The sequence below is a fragment of the Amblyraja radiata genome, chromosome 11 (genome assembly GCF_010909765.2).
Source record: "Amblyraja radiata isolate CabotCenter1 chromosome 11, sAmbRad1.1.pri, whole genome shotgun sequence".
Lineage (NCBI taxonomy): Eukaryota > Metazoa > Chordata > Chondrichthyes > Rajiformes > Rajidae > Amblyraja > Amblyraja radiata.
The window spans coordinates 15948621-15966572 of record NC_045966.1 but is presented as its reverse complement, the minus strand read 5'-3'; the positions used below and the strand labels follow the sequence as shown (position 1 = coordinate 15966572).

General features: G+C 40.5%; 1 protein-coding gene across 2 annotated transcripts in view; it reads left to right on the top strand.

The window, feature by feature from the left end:
- Nucleotides 1-17380, top strand: part of LOC116978326 (ras-GEF domain-containing family member 1C-like) — a 51027-nt gene extending 33647 nt beyond the window's left edge. For both annotated transcript variants that reach the window (XM_033029407.1, XM_033029406.1), the window contains 9 exons: nucleotides 3364-3438; nucleotides 5312-5407; nucleotides 5539-5641; nucleotides 6754-6833; nucleotides 6935-7030; nucleotides 9840-9935; nucleotides 11023-11146; nucleotides 13388-13460; nucleotides 15550-17380. In XM_033029407.1, coding sequence (XP_032885298.1) covers nucleotides 3364-3438; nucleotides 5312-5407; nucleotides 5539-5641; nucleotides 6754-6833; nucleotides 6935-7030; nucleotides 9840-9935; nucleotides 11023-11146; nucleotides 13388-13460; nucleotides 15550-15574 — 768 coding nt within the window. In that variant the 3' untranslated portion in view covers nucleotides 15575-17380. The remainder of the gene's footprint in view (nucleotides 1-3363; nucleotides 3439-5311; nucleotides 5408-5538; nucleotides 5642-6753; nucleotides 6834-6934; nucleotides 7031-9839; nucleotides 9936-11022; nucleotides 11147-13387; nucleotides 13461-15549) is intronic.
- Nucleotides 17381-17952: the final 572 nt, after the last annotated feature.

The following is a 17952-nucleotide window of genomic DNA, read 5'->3' as shown; positions in this document are numbered from 1 at the left end:
AAGGAAGTGGGTGAGGCCATAAATTAGTATTTTGCATCAATATTCATTAAGGGAAAGGATGTCTGAAGATGGGGTCTCGACCTGAAACGTCACCCATTCCTTCTCTCCTGAGATGCTCTCCTGTCTCGCTTTTGAGTTACTCCAGCTTTTCGTGTCTATCTTCGATGAGGATGATGATGAGATCAGGGAGGGATATGTTGACCTTAAGAAGGAACACCACTTCCTTTTGAATATCAATATTATAGAGGATATATCCCCAGGGCCTAAGGCATCTATCCCGGGTACTGAGGGAGGCAAGGAATGAGATTGCTACAGCCTTGACATTGATCCTTGCAATACTTATGTGGTAGACAAAAAGGTGCCAGTACACTTAGAATAAACAATTAAGGTACATTTATCAACATTTAATTTCCATCTATATACACCCCCTATTCTGTTGTGATTTTGTATCCAGTCAACTCCAAATTTAATAAACTAATATCTAAAAAGTATATTCAACTCTAAACATGTGAAAATCTAGTTTTTAACATATGGTACACCATACTGTCACACAAAAAAAACACAGGTTATTTGTATCCACTTTAGCTATGAACAGGACGGCAGATTAATGGACAATAGCCAATATAGTTCCTTTGTATAGTTGGGGAGGGGGGGGGAGCAAGAGGAATATTCCCAGAAGTTACATCGATGGAGGGGGTAGTCAGTATGGCTTTGTGTGGGGGAAGGTCTGTCTCATAAACTTAATCAAATCTACATGGACTTTAGTAAAACATTTGACATGGTCCCTCATTGTAGGTTGGTCCTGAAGATTAAGTCCAAAGTGGGTTGGCAAGTTAGATACAAAATTAGTCACAGAACATGGAGGATAGTGGTGGAGGGGTATTTTTGTGACGGTAAGTCTGTCACTAGTGGTGCAAGGGTCAATCCTGGGCCGTCCACTGTTTGTAATATACTAGACCAAGTGGGACCCTGGGCCCCGTTCCCCCAACGCAATATTCCACCACTCACCCATAGCCCCCAACTGCGCAGGCGCGGCTGACGGGTTCCCATTGTGACGCCAGAGGTCCCCGTTGTGACACAAGTCACAGCAACCCTCCCCTACTGCACCACGCCATCACTGTTCCTACCCCTATCCTCCTCCATTCCCCCTCATCCCCCTGTACTCACTCCCCCTCCTCTTCACCCTCCCTCTTCTTTCCCCTTTCCTCGTCCCCTCCCCACTCACCTCTCCCTCCCTTTCCTGTCCCCTACCCCCAGTCCCTCCCTCCCTCCATAACCCTTCTCCCCTCCCCACCCCCCTCCTCACCCTCTATCTCCCTGCTCCCTCACTCCTCACCTCCCCCTATCACACTCCCCCACTCTCCCTCCTCACCTCCCCCACTGCCCTCCTCTCCCTCTATCCCCCACTCCCTACTTCCCCCACTCCCAACCTCCCCCACTCTCCCTCTATCCCCCTCCTCCCCCACTGCCCTCCTCTCCCTCTATCCCCCACTCCCTACCTCCCGTACTCCCCTCTTCTCTCTCTATCCCCCTCCTCCCCCACTCTCCCTCCTCACCTCCCCCATTTCCCCTCCCTCTCTCCTCCTCTCCTTCTATCCCCCTGCTCCCCCACTCCTCACCTTCCCCCTATCCCACCACCCCACAATGAAAATCGCGTTTTGTTTTTTTAATGAAACCTCTCCCCTAACCCACCCCCCACAATGAAAATCGCGTTTTTACTTTAACCTAAACACAATGTGTTTAGCTGTTAATGAAAACGGAAGAATTTGATTAAAAAGGATTTTTTTTTAAATCGTGATTTTTTTTTTATTAAATGAGATTCGCGATCCCATTGTGACATAATTGTGAATGAAAACGGAAGAATTTGAATAAAACGGATTATTTTTGAAAATCGCGATTTTTAAATGTTAGGAACCCATTGTGACGTCATTGTGACGTCGAACGCTGCATGACGGGCAAGTGGTTTATAAAGTGGTTTTTGTAAAGTTTAAAATGTCAATAACTTGTAAAATATACATCAATCCGAACAAAACTTGTTTCTTTACATGCCAGGACAATGCTATTGTGTACCATTTTGGAGGGGAAATGTTTTCTGGAATATGGGCATGCGTGAGATATCTGTTCTGTTTCTTGCTCTTCTAATAGTAGATGGCAACGCAATCTTGTACCTTTTCTTCCAAATCGCACTTATTTTAGATTTTTTATCATGCACATTTGATTATTTCTGTAAAAAATGGACCATGTAAAAGTCACCATAAAAGCTCTTTAACGCTTAAGAAGTATCAAAAAGGCAGTGATGGGCATGACATGTGATTTTTTTTGAGGGCATGCTTCTCCCAAATTTATTTTGCCTGAGGTCCAGGGTGGATAAGCAATAGAATAATGCTTACAAACTCAACACTGTCATTAAACAATCTTTTGGGGTGTTGATCAAAAAGGATTGGGGACTGAAAGCTGGGGTTAAAAGCCTTGGCGTTAGGGGATATCAGCGTCTTGATCATGGTAGACATGGAGGGTGTAAAGGGAGAATGTTTGGGTTACAATCAAGTTGGGGGGCTGTTTGTGGGTCAAGATGGAGAGCTGCCACAAGAGAGTAAATCTGTCATAACCAGCACAAGACTGAATGGCCAGATTCACTCAGGCAAGCTTTAACTTCAAGTTTAGTCATCTGCACAAGTACATGCTGCTAATGGTACAATGAAAATCTTGCTTGGACCTGCAAGACACAGGTACATAAACACAAACAACCTACAAAAACATGTACTATATTGTACATAAATTATACACAAGTTCTGCTGATCAGTGAAAAGAAACATACTCTGCAGAAAGGCATGGCATTTGTGCAAAAACACAATCAGAAAACAAGATGATGATAATGTAAGACCAAAACGTTTATGTTTTGTAATGGCATGTGTATGTATGAGCAGCACGAAAAGGCAATCGATTTTCCGGAGAAATTCAGTTATGCAATGAACACAAATGTGACATTAGGCAATGGAATTTTTAGCCATTTGAAGAGCGCTCACAGGACAAACATATTAGGAACTGTTTCAACAAGATACCTGTGCAAATACCCTCTGCATTAATGATATTTGGTCATTCATTAAAAAATAGCCATGATACGTCATGACCATAAATTAACAATCTCACAGACGACAAATCTATCCATTTTAACGTTGCATTTTTAGGTTTCTGAACTTGCAAACAGCAGCCAGTTATGCTGTTGGCATATAAGAACAAAATATAAGGATGGAATTCTCTTGAAAGTGAGATTGCTTTCTTTAAACCATAAGTTGCTATCAAATGTCATAAAAAATTATAACAATTTCTAATGTCAGTATATTAATATTTAATTTTCCTAAGGAACGATTAAGTCTTATTGGGCCTGAAGAGTTTGTGCAAGCATTTGTACATAAAGATGCTTTAGAAGACACAAAGGTACAGATATCTTGAATACAAAATATTTTCAGAATATATGTTTTACTTATTATCAGTTTATGTAATTTACATACAAAACCTGTCAAGGTAGGTTGCATGACTGTGATGTTCAAGTGCAAAATGTATTCAAGAGAGTTAGATAGAGCTCTTAGGGCTAACAGAATCAAGGGATATTGGGAGAACGCAGGAACGGGGTACTGATTTTGGATGATCAGCCATGATCATATTGAATGACGGTACTGGCTCGAAGGGCCGAATGGCCTACTCCTTCATCTATTTTCTATGTTTCTATGTTCATAAAATTCAACCGTCAGAATTCAGCACACGATAATTTACTATTATGTTAGAATTCAAGTGTTAGTATTGTACCATCTAGTGGGCAATTTGAGAAGTGACACATCATCAATGGCGGAAGAAGATATAACAATGCACATTAGTTTAGTTATGTTTTAATTTTGGACGTATATTCTGATCACCATACAATCATAGCCAAACTCGGATTGCTTTGTGCAATCTGTGTTCTTTAAATGTGCCAAAATTGTCCATGTGTGTAGGCTAGACAAGGTCAGAATGCACCATTCCTTGTAGAATTGCTCAAAAAACACCATGCCTTATTGAAATTTATTGGAAAAAGAAATTAATCAGTGCAAGGTGGACAAAATGTGAATGAGTTTTCAATCATACAAGATTTTCCCCAGAAGGCAAAAACAAGTTATATTGGGAATTTGTGGGAATTTTACCTTGGCTTAGTAATAACATTCCTCATTGTCCTAATTTCCGTTGATGTAATGCTATTTTTATGATGTCAATTTATGCAGTATTTTCCCAGGCATGTATCCACCACATTATAGATTGCATGCCGCCTCATTACTGCACTGAGTTGTCAGTCTCTTGTAGTGGATGTATTTGAGTGGGGAAAAAAATCATTTCTTTAAATAATATTGGCCTGGATTTTGCATTAAGAATCACGATGAGGTTTAAATCACTCATTATTTTGAAATAAATTGCACAGTTACATACAGAAATCTGAAAGAGAATCATGAGACAAGTTCTGAGATATATGATGCGTTAAAAACTGTCTGCATTGAAAAGAACATAATGACTACAAGGACGGCTTGGTAGTGCAGCTCCAGAGACCCGGGTTCGATCCTGACTATGGGTGCTGTCTGTACAGAGCTTGTACCTTCTCCCCGTGACCATGTGGGTTTTCTCAGGTGCTCCAGTTTCCTCCCACACTCCAAAGACGTACAGGTTTGTAGGTTAATTGGCTTTGATAAATTGTCCCCAGTGTGTAGGATAGAACTAGTGTACGGGGATCGCTGGGCGGCATGGACTCGGTGGGCCGAAGGGCCTGTTTCGCGCTGTATTTCTAAACTAAACTAAACTAAGCTAGAAATTGTGGTACTTGCTCACTTGTTCCTCAGTGGGAGGTTTGAAAGGGTTGGATATGTTACAATAAGACACGAGTAAATTATTATCATTGCTGCCAAACAATTCCTGAGATGAAACACACTCATTCAAAATACAATTAATGTTGACATTTTTAGTTTTTTAATTTATCTGTCCTTTCCAACTTTTATTGTATATCGAGTGTATGATTTGTCGTATTTACAATTCCTCTTTATACTTCCCAATTAAGCCTTTGTCTCAGTAATGAGTCTTCCATTTGTATGAGCTGCTCTTCACAGACCACTGTAGAGCACAGTGTTTTCATAAGTTACTCAATTACTCAGAAGCCTGTAAAAAGTTGGGTAGCTGACTGCTTGGCGAATTGCAGGTTAGATTAATTGTTCTGACTGCAAAACCCAGGCTGTTCAGTTTATTGGCTTTATTAGTTCACAATGCACATTGAACTTTTACTCTTTATCTTTAGTCTTGCTTCAGCGAGCAAAAGAAAACAGAAAATCTCGAAGCTTATGTTAAATGGTTCAACAGACTCTGCTATTTGGTGGCTACTGAAATATGCATGGTATGCACAATTTATTTTTACAATATATTGCCCACATTTTTTTTTGTTAAAACTTGGCTTAGAATTCCTGAAAACATACAATTAAATGTTGCACAACACTATCATAAGCACTAATTATTTTTTAATTCCAGCCTGCTAAGAAGAAACACAGAGCACAAGTAATAGAATTTTTTATCGATGTTGCTCGAGAGTGCTTCAATATTGGCAACTTCAATTCCTTGATGGCAATTATATGTAAGTATAACCATTATTTTGAAAAGGAATGAAACAGAATTTCTGGGGGTTGTCAGAAGGTGAAGCAGCCACTGTGGAGACAGAAACCAAGTTAACATTTCAGGTCAATAACCCTTCATCATAACTGGAAAGGTGAGGAAACTAGCATGTTCCTTGGGCAAGCAAAGAATTTCACTGTGCCTTGTCACATGTGACGATAGCATATTCCATCCATTCCATGTTTTGCAAAGACGGAGAGGTTTGGGGAGAATGTCTACAAGGGGTTGAAACCAAGGTTGTCTAGGTAACACAATTGCTTTCAGTTTGATTAGGTTGGTCATTGCTGATCTGTCTTGAGGAATGTAAATGAAGAGAGATGCATGAGGGCAGTAGAGAGAAAAAGAAAAACCGGACTGAAATTATGAGACCACAGTATCTAGAAATTTGATATGTCACTGGTTGATCACCTTGTGGGATATCTGGCCAGTTCTGACACAAACAGAAAAGTCTGGTTTTCAGAATGCAGTCTTGAATGTTGCAACATACATAGATTGAAGATGAGATGCTATTCTTTGAACTTAAATTGGGCTTTGTGGTGCACTGTAAAAGATCAAAGAGAGAGTTCAAAGTGGGAGATTAATGGAAAGTCAGGTTTAGGTTTATTATTGTGATGTGTACCGAGGTATAGTGAAAAGCTTTGTTTTGCTCCCCACAATATAATCAGATCAGATAATACTGAACATAAATACAATCAAGTCAACTCAAGTATAATAGGTAGAGCAAAGTGGAAGATACAGAGTGCAGAATGCAATCCACAGCATTGTGGCACATCAATTCCATAGACAAAGTATAATATCTGCAATGGGATAGAGATGAATTGGACTGTGCCCTAGCTTATGGAAGGACAGTTGAGAAGCCTGATAACAGAGAGGAAGAAACTGTGACTGAATCTCAAAGTGCGTGCTCTCTAGTCAGGGATTGACCAGAGAGCACGCACCTGGATGCATGAAGGTATCCTGTAAAACAGTCACTGAGTAAAAATGTTAAATAATGATTATTATGCACTGGTATCGTGGGAAATAAATGCTATGATTCCAAAATGTGATCAGATTTGGTTCCCTTCCCTTCTGCAGCTGGTATGAACATGAGTCCTGTTTCACGGTTAAAGAAGACATGGGGCAAAGTTAAAACGGCTAAATTCTTCATTCTTGAGGTCAGTATAGTTGGACAGTAAATGTAGATTAGAATATGGTCAGCCCTTACGTTGATTTGGATAATTCTAATATTGTGGCCTTTTCTGAATTTAACATGCAGCATCAAATGGACCCCACAGGCAACTTCTACAACTACAGGACAGCACTTCGTGGGGCAGCTCATAGGTCACTGACCGCACACAGCAACCAGGAAAGGGTAAGACTAGTAAGACACACGACAGTCAGAGGGCTGCTGCACATCAGGAAAATAATTATGTTAATTTCCCCTTTTTCCTTGTCACTCGCCATTCGATTTGTTCATCTCCATGTACTCCTCCATCTAAAAGGTGAAGTGAACTTATTGCAACTAATCCCACAACAAAGGAAAATGTTAGCTGCTTCCATCTTTAGACTTTAGAGACACGGTGTGAAAACAGGCCTTTTGGCACACCAACTCTGCGCCGAGCAGTGATCACCCTGTACATTAACACAATCCAACACAGGAGGGTCAATTTACAATTTTACTGAAGCCAATTAACCTGTACGTCTTTGGAGCGTGGGAGAAAATCGGAGCATCCCGGAGAAAACCCATGCGGTGACAGGGAGAATGTACAAACTCCGTACAGGCAGCACCCATAGTCAGGATTGAATTTGGGTCTCTCGCCCGAGAAGGCAGCAGCTCTACCGCCTCCATCTGTAAGGAATGTTTGAGAAATGGCGAATCTATTGCTAAATGGGTCACTCAGGTTGTTTAGAATTGCATAAATCCAATTTTAATTTAGGATTTAGATATTGATCTTTGACAATAACTAAATTCAGAATATTTTAAGTTTTCAAAGCAATGTTGTTGAGAATTTAATTCAAAACATGAATCCTTGCCATCAGCCAACCCTTAAATGTTTTTACATTATTCATTTCAATCATATCCTGCTGTAGCAAGTTCCATATTCACAACACTCACTGGGTAAAGAAGTTCCTTATGAATGCTCCACTGTATGTCTTGGTAATTAGCTTAGTAACAAACATTTTGCAATTTTTAAAACCTCAATTAGAGCATACCTTAGCTACCTCTCCTCCCGAAAAAAATGTCTAGTCTACACACCCTTTACTAATGTATACCATTAGTTCTGTCAGCATCTTTGTAAATCTTCCCCGCATACCTTCCTGTGCCTCTACTAATAATATGGCAACCACAATTGTATGCAGTACTCTTAGTTTGTTGTATCCAAAATGTAATACAGATTTAGCATACGTTTCTTATCATTGCTTGGTTTCCTATTTTTTTTTAATACTGTAGTGTAGCCTTTCTAACCAATGGTGCATCTTTTTATACTTGTACCTCAAGATCATCTATTTCTTTGATCCCACCCAGACTGGCACCGTCCAAATAATTAGTGGCTTCATTATTCTTCCTGCCAAATTTTACCACCTTGTGCTCTTAACTTTATTTGCCATTTTGCATGTTTATTACCATAATGTGATCCTATAATTGATTGCAGTCCTGCTTAGTTTGACTACCCACAGAAATTTATTGCCACCTACAAATTTAGAAAGTGTTTTTCATTCCAGTGTCAAAATAGTTAATGTAAATTATGAACAGCAGTTGTCTTGAATGAAACATTAATTGTAATCACCCTTAATTGTGAATGCATAATTCAGAATAAATCTCCTGTGCTTTTAACACCATCTGGCCTGCACTGCTAGGGAACAAACTGACGAAGATGCGGGTGGGTGCTCCATTGGTGTCCTGGATCACCAACTACCTGAATGGATGACCACAATAGAGGCCAATTCACTGGATGAATTTAAAAGAGAGTTAGATAGATCTCTAGGGGCTAGCGGAATCAAGGGATATGGTGAGAATGCAGGCACGGGTTACTGATTGTGGATGATCAGCCATGATCACAATGAATGGTGGTGCTGGCTCAAAGGGCCAAAAGGCCCCCTCCTGCACCTATTTTCTTTGTTTCTATGTAATATGTCAGGCTACAGAACTGTGTCTCAGACATGGTGGTGAGCAACACAGGGGACGGTCCTCTCTCCCTTCCTGTTTACCATCCACACCTCGGACTTCAGATATAACTCCGTCTCCTGCCACCTGCAGAAGTTTTCAGATGACTCTGCAATTGTGGGCTGCATCAGTGAATGGAGGGAAGCTGAATACAGAGGTGTAGTCAACAACTTTGTTGAGTGGTATGGGCTGAATCACCTGCAGCTCAACACCGACAAGACTAAGCAGTTGGTGGTGGACTTTAGGAGGAAAGGAACACCCCTGTCCCCTATCTCCATCAATGGTGTGGATGTGCAGTTTACCAGGGAGTACAAATACCTTGGAGTTTACTTAGACAGTAAACTGGAGTGGACCAGGAACGCTGAGGCCCCTGTACAAGAAGGGACAGAGCTAGCTGTACATTTTGAGAAGGCTCCGCTCCTTCAACATCTGCAGTAAGATGCTGCAGATGTTCTACCAATCGGTGGTAGCCAGTGCCATCTTCTTCACTGCCGTGTGCTGGGGCAGCAGGGCGAAGACTGCAGACGCCAATAGGATCAACAAAGCCATCAGGAAGGCTGGCTCCGTCCTGGGGGTGTAGTTGGATTCATGGGAGGTGGTCTTGGAGGGGAGGATGCTCCTCAAACTGCGGAGCATCCTGGACAATACCGCTCACCCCCTCCATGACACACTGGTCAACCTGAGGAGTACCTTCAGCAATAGATTGGATCCACCAAGATGCAGGACAGAACGCCACAGGAGATCCTTCTTCCTTGTGGCTATCAAACTTTACAACTCCTCCCCCTTCTGTCGTTGGGTAGACTGAGACTGACCCCCCCCCCCCCCCCCCAATTATTACACATCCCCCAATCCTTTCCACTCAATACTTTAATTTCCTGTTTCATGCATTTTGTGTTTTTATGACATTTCCCTCCAGGGCTAAATAAAGTTCTATTGCATCGTTTTGTAAATAGCTCAATTTTTTAAATGAAAAATTGTAAATGGAAAATCATGTGTGAATTTTTCTGTCTTCCAGATTGTTGTTCCATTTTTCAGCCTGCTGATCAAAGATATTTACTTCTTAAATGAGGGTTGTGCAAACCGTCTTCCCAATGGACATGTCAATTTTGAGGTAAGTTATCAGCAGTTCTTGTGCTATGCTGACAAACATTCCGTTTTTACCATGAGTGATGGTTGTACCAAAAGCAAAAAGGTTGCTCATATTTGTTTCTTACATTTGCAAATATTAGGCATTATGCACAAAAATAGGAAAATTGGAAGTCCGATGCTTGAATGCAGCTATTTTCCAAGTGACTATCTCACAAAGCCTGAGGCTTTCTAGCTGTCTACTCTGTACAGTGTCATACAGCACAGTTTGCAGGCACATTACCAAGGAATGCTAACTCTGATTAATGTATATATCCCAGATGATGTTATAACATGATATTATTCCTCCCAGCCATCCACCCATTCTCCATCACCATCCCATAGTGGGCAAGGTGTGTTAAAACATCTACTGAACATTGGCATTATGGTCAAGCACCTTCACTTGTACCAGAAGTAATCGTTTATCCTTGTATCGATACCCATTGAAGGAACCACTGCCGCCATTTCTCGCAACCACAAAACAATTCCCAAATAGAACCAACCATGCTGCATCCTGATGATCACTGCTACACGTGTGGCTGGGAAACGAACAGAACTTCACAAAACAAGAGGATATATAGTCCTGCCATTGGAAAGTGTTAACTAGGAGAGTGGGAGGCCGTGGTATATCAGAAAATAACTCTGCTGTGTAGGTTCCTCTTGCGCATTCACAACATTTGGTGTAGAGCAACATGGATAGAAACCTCTCAGTAAGTTCACCACAGTTTGAGATCAAATTTGTGTTTGGGCAAAGAAATTACGTTGAAAGAAACAATGAACGTTATCTCAATGGTATATTTTTGTAAACTTCACTAAATCTTAAATATATATATTTTTAAACTGATGATAAAAATGGATTCAGCCATTGGTGTAAAATTAGATAAGTCTTTTGAAGAACTACATTTAGAATTAAAAAAAATATTAGCGTGTTTTATTCCATGCAAATACAGTTAGTTTTCTGATGTTTAAAGCCACTGGTTAAAATATTTTAAGATCTGTTCCCATTATTTCCAAATTGCAGAAATTTAGAAAGGTTATGTTTTGAGAATGAATATAATAAACCTTTTTTATAGAAATTTTTAGAACTGGCCAAACAAGTAGGAGAATTTATGATGTGGAAGCAGGTGACATGTCCATTTGAAGTCGATCAAAATATGATCCATTATCTTCACACTGCTCCTGTCTTCTCCGAGGATGGTAAGTTGTTGTCTCATTGATCATTTAGTGTGTAATTTATTTCGCTATATCGTTAACATTTTATTTTTTAGTTAATCATTATCTAATTTGCCACTCTACTGGAAGATGACACAAGCTTTAGTACTCTCTGGGGCAATAGCAGGATGTTCCTGATTAACCCGATGGAGGAAGCAGTGTATTGGTGCTGATGCATTGATCAGCTAAAGCTCTAGGTTACACTGCAGCACTATAGGGACGTTATAACCTTGTGTAAAGGCAACTGAAAGCATTCCCCCTCATCCTTAACTATCTCCAGTTTTCTAGAACCCAAATGGGATTTGGGTTCTAAATAACTAGAGCAGTGAGCAAACGCCACATATTGTCAAGAGTTGGCCCCTGAAAGGAAATACAGACAATAAAATTGTGCAATACAGACAATTTAAGGGGCTGTCTCACTGCGGCGACCTAATCCGCGAGTTAAGAAGAGTGTCTTTGACCTTCAAGCTCGAGGGCACTCGCCTGGAAAACCTCGAGCTGGATCGACCATCCGCGTTGAAACCGCGAGCTGGATCGACTGACCGCACACAAACACATCGCAAAGGCAGGGGCCAGGGAAAGCGGGGGAGCGCTGTCTGAAATTCACACCTGCGATGAAGAGGAAGGACTATGGTAAGTCCTTTAGAGAGCGGGGGGGGGGGGAGAGAAGGGGAGAGAAGGGGGGGAGAAGGAATGGAGGACATTTTTAAGAAGTATAATACAGTTTAACGGGCATTTTACCTACCGGTAGGTTTTCCCTGGTCCTGAAAACTCCAATGAGCCAATCAAAATGCCAGGTCAGTGAAGGAGATTGCCTACGGCTGCCCTCGACTGCCTGTAACTAAATAGCGACCCCACTCCACTGCACTACGAGTTAAAAAGAACCATGCCAACCAGATTTTACTCACGGAAAATGCTTCAACATGCTGAAAATTTTTCTACGACCTAGCTGAGGCCTGGAGTATTCGGGAACTTCCTTCGAACATGAAGGAGAGTTCCAGTAACCTCATAGGACCTCCTATGACCACGTGTCGACCATGCTGCGAGTTTGAGTCGATTTTTCTATTTTATTTATTTATTTATTATTACCATCTATTCTTAACAATCTAAGTTTGGCTCAATACTATTACTAATAATCATCCCAACCTTTAGTTTCAAAACCCAACAAGATTAGGATTATAATAAATGTAATAATAAATGAGGCTGTGTTATTTTAAGTATGGTTTTACACCATATGAATAGTAAATTAAGCTATTTTTCAATGCTTTAAAAGAAATGAAAATTCGGTAGGGGGCGCTGCACTGGCAGCAGCCTGTCGGCAGCGTGTCCGTCTTTTTTCAACTTTTTTTATTTTTTTAGTATGTTTAAAAGTGTGTTTTTAATGTTTCTTTGTGTGTTATGTGTGGGGGGTGGTGTGGGGGGGTAAGGGGGAAACCGTTTCGGCCGCCTCTTCCATGGAGAGGCGACTTTTTCAGGTCGCCTCCCCCGTGGCCTAACAGCAAGGATCGGCGTGGACTTTCCCGGAGACGCGCCCGGAGCTTCAGCGGCGGGCGCAGCGTGGACTCTCGGCGCGGAGCGGGTGAGACCTCGCTGGAGGAGAGCGCTCCGTTACGCTGGCCCGCGGCAGCCGGCAGCCTGAAGCCACGGTCTGCAGAACTCCAGCTGGTGCGGCGTCTACAGCCCGGGATCTCACGTTGGGGACCCGGGTGGAAGAAGAAGCTTCCACCGCCGGCCCGCGGCCATCTTCTACCGCGGGCGTGGTATGGACTTATCATCTCCCCTGGAGGGGAGCTTCGACCGCCGGCCCTGCAGACTGCGGTGCTTCCGGCAGCGGCACAGCAGGTACTTTAAAACTTTGACCGCCGGCCTGCGGCCTACACCAGCCTGAAGCCGCGGTCTTTGGTTGGGAAGAGCCGATCCTGGACTCACCTTGACTTTGACTTTGTCCCTTACCATCTGGACGCCCGCAGCAACGGCTGTGGAGGGTGGAGGTCCCGACCACGGGGGAAAATGGAGGAGGACTGGCCAAGCTCTGTGCCTTCCACCACAGTGATGAATGCTGTGGTGGATGTTTGTGTAAATTTTTTATTGTGTTTGTGTTCTTTATTATTGTACCGCTGCTGGCAACCCAAATACCACCGACCTTGGTTGTGTGGCAAATAGATTATATCAAAAAAAAAAAAAAAATATCAAATAACAGAACTTGCATTCTGTTCCTATTTTAAGGTTTATATTTAGCATCATATGAAAGTGAAAGTCCAGAAAATCAAGTTGAAAAGGAAAGATGGAAAGCTTTAAGGTAAAGAATATTTCTATTGTTAGTATATTTCAAAAGTTGTAAGATGTATCGACTTTAATACATTTGCTTTAAATGTTATTACACTTTTTCCAACAGAAGGCAAAAATAATTTGCATAAGTTGCATAAATCAGATCTCACAGCATAGAAACAGGCCACTGTTGCCATTCTGATGTTTATGTTCCTCGACATGACCTCTTCAATTCATAGCACAGGAACAGGCCCATGAGCTCACAATCATCTCACAATAATCCATTTCGCTCCATTCCCTGCATATCCATATGCCCATACAAAAGTCTCTTAATTGCGAATGTGCTTTCCATTATCGTTCTACGATACGATATGATAGAACTTTATTTCTCCCAGGAGGGAAATTGATCTGCCAACAGTCATAAAACACATGATACATGGAACATGAAATTAAAGTGACAAGTGGATGTGCAAAGATTTGGGGAGGGTGGGGTGGAGAGTCAGTCTACCCCACGACAAAAGGGCAAGGAGTTTCACAGTTTGTTAGCCACAGAGAAGAAGGATCTCATGTGCTTTTCTGGACTGCTTTGTGTTCTCTAAATAAAGCTTTTTCCTAACTTTTCTATGTTTATCGATGGCTTTCTAGTTATCATTCCTTGCAGTTGGTACAAAGCATTATTTCGCACATGCTGATTTATTTAAAATAGAACTACTTTTGTGGTCACAATAGAATATAATTGAATCAAAGGAAGGGACCAGTTCAGTAAGTGCGAAGTTTGACAACTCTGAAGTTACGGAAAAACCCTATAATCCGCTATCCTGCTCAGAAATCCCCAACGGTTTAACATTTGGCTCACAGGCGTCCTGTTGGATACTGATGAATTTGTCTCCTGTGCTTCCTTTAAGCTTACCTGGTTTACTCGAAAATGTATTATACCACTGTGTAACATCTTAAGAAAAAGTTAATTAAAGTTGCATTGGTGTATTAATAGGGTAATAGTCAATAGTTCAAAAAAATCTAAGTCCAGCACCAAAATCCTGAAGTCTGAAGAAGGGTTTCGGCCCGAAACGTTGCCTATTTCCTTCGCTCCATAGATGCTGCTGCACCCGCTGAGTTTCTCCAGCACTTTTGTCTACCATCCTGAAAGTGTTAAAATATTTTATCGCAGCAGGAGTTCGGTGTATACTCTACACCAACGTAACAAAAATATCTGTTCTTACCATAGACTGGATTAATGGATTTGTCTATTAAGTATAATTATGATTTGAAATGATTGAATTTGCAAATGAATTATAAGTATTAGAATATTCTGTTTCTCAGTAACATTGTTTCAATTCTATGGTAACAAGCAATTCTATGGTAACAAACATAATTAAGATAGAGAGGGCGCAGAAAAGATTCATGAGGATGTTGCCAGAACTGGAGGAGAAACCAGAGAGTGGGATAGTTTTCTTTGGAGCAAAGGAGGCTGAGGGGTGATCGTACAGAGGTTTATAAAAGCATGAAAGGCATAGATGAGGTGGATGGTCACAGTCTTTTTCCCAATCTAGGGGAGCCTTAAACTAAAGGGCACTGATTCAACGTCAGAGGAGAAATATAACAATGGGACCTGAGGAGCAAGTTTTCACATAGTGGGTATATGGAACAAGCTGCCTGAGGAAGTGTTAGAGGTGGATATCATTTATGTTTAAAAGACACTTGGAATGGTTCCAAGATAGGAAAGGTTCAGATGGATAAGGGTCAAATGACTCAGGTTCCTGACCAATCCTGACCTTGGGTAGTGTCTCTGTGGAGTTAATACTGTGACTGTGTGCGTTTCCTCCACATGCTCCGATTCCTCAATCCCACATCCCAGAGACATGTGGGTTTGTAAGTTAATTGCCCTCTGTAAATTGCAAAAGTGGGATTACATAGAACTAGTATGAACGGATGTTTGATGGTTGGCGTGGCTCGGTGGATGAAGGACCTGTTTCCGTGCTGTATCTCTAAAGTAACTAAACTAAATGTGGGCAAATGGGATTAGCTCAGGAAGGTTGGCAGAGATGAGATGGGTCGAAGGGTCTTTTGTTATGTTGTTTGACACTACGACTATGTTTGTTTGTCTGATTTTTCTCTTTCAGATCATCCCTCTTGGGAAAAACATGATTAGATGGAAGAAGAAAGACTCAATGCTTCCGGTAGTATCGCTTGCACTATTGACTTTGTGGACCAGCAAAGACCTGGATTTTCTTATGAACTTTGATGAGCAGGATTCATCAATGAAAGTTAAACTGACACAGAGAGAAAAATGATTCCTTCCCCCATTGCAATTCTTTGAACAAACGCAGTATTTAAGTTGTGCAGGTGCTATAAAGGGAAAACTGAATAATATTGAAATTACAGAAGAAACTGAAAACATAAATCTTTTTGTCTCAATAAATTACTGTGTCAGGATTTTTTTTTTAATAATGTGGGCACTGGATTGCTCATGTTTTCAACTCTACTTGAATTGGGTTTGAATATATGAGCTGTGTTCAAGAAGCAGTGGATTCACTATGCTCTTTATCTCAACTGGAACAGAACACTTCCATCTGAGGGAGGACTCTACTAGACTGATATTCAGTTGTGTACAGTACTTGGTAACTCTACAGTGTTGTCATGTTTAACTCAGTGCGTACCAGACCTGGTCACATGCATGCATTTAAAATGTCTCATTAAAGTTTGAATTATTGTCATTTTTAACTTGCTTGTTTAGCAAATTGAAACAATTCACCACTAATGCTGATAAATCAATAAAGGCATACATAATGTATATATAAATCTCATCAAGCACTGTGCTGTTTCAGTTGTGAAAAAACTTTGGATTCCAAAATATAATTTCAGTTAAGCCAAATGCACATTGCAATCACTGTTTAATATAACATTTGAAGCTGGAATATATAATAGGTAATGGAGACTTAAACTGAGTGCAATTACATAATGTCTGTAACATCTCCATAAATGTATTATAATTTCTTGGACTTAAATGGGACAGAAGCATGCTGTTTCCAGCAATGTGGTGATATTTTTTAATAAAATTATGATTTTCACATAGAATAAAATTCTGCTTAGGGCTGTTAACAGTCAACTGAACAAACATATTGATAAGGAATATTACAAAAACTAAGTCTGCTGTGTATGATTATACCACAGAAATAATTACATTTCTGGGAATCAAAGACATTCAAATACCCGTTATAGTGTAAATGTATAAAAATGGCATCCGATCAAAGTAACAAATAGAAAGGTTTTTTTGTACATTCATGTAAATGGAATCATAATATTGTCATACATATTACTGAAATGTACATACATGTTCTGATCTTCTTTGCCTTGCATCTAATTGCAAGTAATTGTTTAACAAACAGTTTATTTAATAAATTGTTTGTCAATTACTTTATCCTTTTAATAATTAAACTAGAATTATCAAGATCACCCAAATCAATGCAGCTCATATATACCACCTTCGGACGAGTGGTAAATATGGCCATTGTTCTGGCTATTATTGAACACACAGTATCATGTCTGTAACTGAATCTTAATGTGCACAGTTCACCATTTTGTGCTGGATCATACTTGCCATTCTGATATTTCATTACAATATTTCACTTGAAAATCAGTTGTCAAATACAGTAAACAGCCTAAAATAGCATGCTTCCATCCACGGTTTTGTATTCTTTATTTGCTTTAAAAAAAAATAAAGTTGCAGCGGTGGTAATTAAAATGTATTTGTTTTAAACTGCTTTATGAGATTAATAATTGAAATATTGTTTATAATCGGGCTAATTTATCTGTGCATAGAATGTATATATATATGTAATTTATACTGTGTTCTAACAGTTTGGCTGAATGGTTATCAATTTCTAATTTTTGTACCCATGTGAATGTTTTAAATTCTTCTAATAAATTAAGGGAGCCATTATAATCATGAAACAGTTTGAAACGTTGTTGCAATCTATTTTTCATTATGAGGAGCTTGATCGTTAGCCAGCACCACCATTTAAGAAGGTCCTGGCTGATTTGACTGCAAGCTCAACTCCACATTTCCATCCACTCGCAGAGTAATTCTTCATCCCATTTCTTAGTAAGAATTTACATAGAACAGTACAGCATAAGAACTGGCCCTTCTGCCCTCAAAGGTACACAAAAATGCTGGAGAAACTCAGCGGGTGCAGCAGCATCTATGGAGCGAAGGAAATAGGCAACGTTTCGGGCCAAAACCCTTACCTCCCTCCTTCTGCCCTCAATGTCTGTGCTGAACAAGATCATCTCTTATCTGCCTGCACATAATCTATATCCCCCCATTCCCTGCATATTCATATGCCTACTCACAAGTCTCTTGAATTCTGCTATGGTATCTGCCACCATCAGCACTCTGGGCAACGGGTTCCAGGCACTCACTACCCTCTGTGTATAAAAACTTGCCCCACACATCTCCTTTAAACTTTGCCTCTCTAACCTATAAAGCTATGTCCTCAAGTATTAAATATTTCCATTCTGAGAAA